At 46.7% G+C, this 3,183-nt stretch overlaps 1 protein-coding gene across 1 annotated transcript; it reads left to right on the top strand.

The window, feature by feature from the left end:
• Nucleotides 1–531: 531 nt before the first annotated feature.
• On the top strand, nucleotides 532–2,530 carry LOC109943076 (uncharacterized). Its single transcript, XM_020545883.3, has one exon. It carries the CDS (start codon nucleotides 1,408–1,410, stop codon nucleotides 1,954–1,956), a length of 549 nt encoding a protein of 182 aa, XP_020401472.1. The 5' UTR covers nucleotides 532–1,407; the 3' UTR covers nucleotides 1,957–2,530.
• Nucleotides 2,531–3,183: the final 653 nt, after the last annotated feature.

Here is a 3,183-nt window from a genome sequence, read left to right as displayed (position 1 = left end):
GAGTTAAAATAACCAAGTGGGAACTAACAAGTAGACTTACTAATTTTTATCCGTGCCATTTAGTGCACTAAAATTACCACATAAATTCAACAAACACATTCACCACGTAAATAGCATGATCACACATGACATCGACTTAACCGCAGAGGAAGCGATGACTACTTCGGCATGTCACCACCTCTCTACAGTTCAATCAATATTAACTACATCGATCGAACCTCATATTGCACAACTTTTATAATTTACTATCTCAAATATAACCATAGCACGACATGCACTTAAGACTCTTTGTTCAAGTAAACGCCATCACTACTACAACGCACTTCGGCACACATGTTTGATAACACATCTTTCTAAATTAATCTATCTCATCTTCCAAACACTAAATATATGTCACGTAATTTACGTTTTTCACCTAATTTAACCTACACCAACGATGAATACGTAAATATAATTATCCTAGACTGACTCGCTAGCCGAGTGCAGAAGACACCAAGCATGCTTTAGGATTTACCAAATTTTTGCCGCACTAACACATTAATCTACGATGAAGCATGTTAGCAATTCATTAACACATTCGCGACCAATCCCTACGACACACCAAGGAACTATCGCAGCCACATATCTATCCAATCCAACAACAAAATAACCTCGGCTCACCCACGCACCTACAGGTCCCCAAAATACGCACAAGGCATCAACCGTGCAAGTGACTCCAACCGGATTGCTCATACTCCTCATTCGCATCGACTATCACAATCACCGATCCCATGCATAAAACCAATACCCTCTTCACATAAACATCTACCGATGCATTCCCTAAAACATGATCCACATTTATTTATTTAAACTTAGTCTTCGCATCAGACGAGACATCATATATTTTCCTATCAAAATATAAAAACACCGGAGTTCTTTTCTACTTCATATTCCTCTCTACACGCTTCCATTCATACCAATGTATTTTCGCACACATAATCACACATGCACATCATCGACCAAAACCTAATTAGACTAACTACAAATCGCACACATCAAATATCCTCTTGTTCTCTAATCGCAAACGCGATCCTACCAATGCGCATAATCGAATGCTTTACACGTATCCACACATATACATGCACTGCCTGACATCAACCAAATCATACATAATGTAAACTATAAATCAATAAACCTGAACGGGATCGGATTTGAGTTGTGCAAGCACGTGGTGCACCCGATCGGTCTTGTATCGAACACGCGTGCGCGACGAATGGCATTGACGGCTAGCTGCGATTAGACACACACTACCGTTCAACAGTTTTACCGAGCACAAAAAAAATAAAAATATAATAGCAGCAATGGCAGCGAGGGTTTTCTCACCACGGGTTTTGACGACGGCGCGCAGGCGCTGCGCAAATCGGGTCAATGCAAGCGATACGGACGGGATCTCATGGCTGCTGCTCGCTGCGCCATTTTGTCGAGCACGACAAGGGCGCGATGCGGAGGGAACCCATGTGGCTGCGTGAACTGGGGTCGCGGTTGCTGCGCGAGGTCGACGGCGTGCTGTTCACTGCGCTTATAAAACAGCGAGCCCGCAGAGCGCGGAGACGCCGGGGCTGCTGCAAGAAATCGATGACGCGTGGCTTGCTGCGCAGGGAATCATGGCGGCATGGCTGCTGTCCGAGCAGGGAAACAAGGGCGCCGGTGATCTGCTGTTCTGTGAGTGCTGGAGCTTGGGAGAGGGAGAGCAGAGGCGCTGTGCGGGGAAGAAGGGCACTGTTGCTGGGCGGCCATGGAGCAGGAAAGTGGAGGTCGGCCAATGGGACTTCAACCGTGGGGCGCTCGGCTGCTGGGCTGCTCGCCGTGGACAGCAGAGGGAGGCGCCATGGTTGGAGCAGAGGTACCCGCGCCCAAGGAGAAGCCTCTGCGCGAAGGGGAATAGCAGGGAAAAAGGAAGCTTGGCCATGGCGCTAGAGGTACAAGAAAGGGTGGGAGGAGGCGAGCCAATATGGGAGCAGGGAGGGAGCTCGTCCATGGGTGATGGTGGGCTCGCCTGCCCGAGCTGGGGGGCCGGTCCGGCCAAAGAAGAGCAGGGGCGAGAGAAGCTCGTCCGCGCCCTAGACAGCCGAGGGAACGACCTGCTGGCTGGAGGAAGAAGAAGGGGGAGCCGACTGGAATTTTCTGGGCGCCATGGCTGGCCGACGGGGAGGAGCTCCTGCGCGCTGGCTGCTGCGTGTGGGAGAAGAAGGCAGGGAAAGGAAGTGGCGGCTAGGAAAAATGCAGGGGTGGGAGTGAAAAAATGGCCAAGTGCAAGGGAGAGGGATCCGTATTTATAGAGAAACCGTAGGGTTAGGGTTTCAATTGGGCCAAATGGGCTAGAATGGGCTTGGCCCAAAGCACTCAAACGGGCTGCGCTAATTTATTTTCCGGAATAAAAATGTTCCTCCAGATTTCGTCTGTACACAAAACAGAGCGAACTAGAGTTCGGACGAACGGACGATTGAGCGATTAATTCGGCCGAGAGTCTGATTTGAACTTTGCTCGGAAATAATTCCCTACACGTGATTTGAAAATAAATCGTCCTGAGATACGGCTGGTTTTTGGATTTTTTTGGTTGAAAGAGACAAACCGCGACATTTAAAAATCGTCGCCGATGTTGATTTTTAAAATCGGATTGGATACCGAGATATTAAGACGAATCGGATAAGAATTTATTTGAGGACAACCCATTGGAGATTCCGCTTTTGAAATTTTCTCGCGCACTATTTTAGAAATAAATGTTTCTCTCAAATTTTGATCGGCTTTGGATTTTTAGTCGGAAAAGGTGAATCGTGACATTTTAAAATCGCTGTCGGAGTGGGTTTTGAATTCGTTTTAGACACAAAGATACTAGGCTGAGTCGAGTAAGAATTAATTAGAGGGCGACATACTGAGTATTCCGTTTGAGAGTACGGACTCGGATAAAATAGTCGGACGTCGATCGAGGTTCGAGGAATTAGACTCGGGCTCAAATCAAATAACAGTCGTCGAGAGTTTGATTTAAAGAGCTTCAGATGAGATTTATAATTCAAGAATGATCTTCGAGTCTGCATTTGTTCCGAGAATTAAAAGTTTTTAACACGCTCCAAAATTGGTTGTTCTTGAGATCGAATAATTCCGAACTTGGTGAAACTTTCATGAGTAACTTGATAAATGGAGATA

This window comes from Zea mays, chromosome 10 (genome assembly GCF_902167145.1).
Source record: "Zea mays cultivar B73 chromosome 10, Zm-B73-REFERENCE-NAM-5.0, whole genome shotgun sequence".
NCBI classification, from domain to species: Eukaryota; Viridiplantae; Streptophyta; class Magnoliopsida; order Poales; family Poaceae; genus Zea; species Zea mays.
The sequence above is the reverse complement of the archived record's forward strand: the minus strand, read 5'-3'. Positions and strand labels throughout refer to the sequence as shown.

Coding starts and splice junctions, on each gene's coding strand:
- LOC109943076 (XM_020545883.3), top strand. CDS start 1,408: ATGCAAGCGATACGGACGGGATCTCATGGCTGCTGCTCGCTGCGCCAT.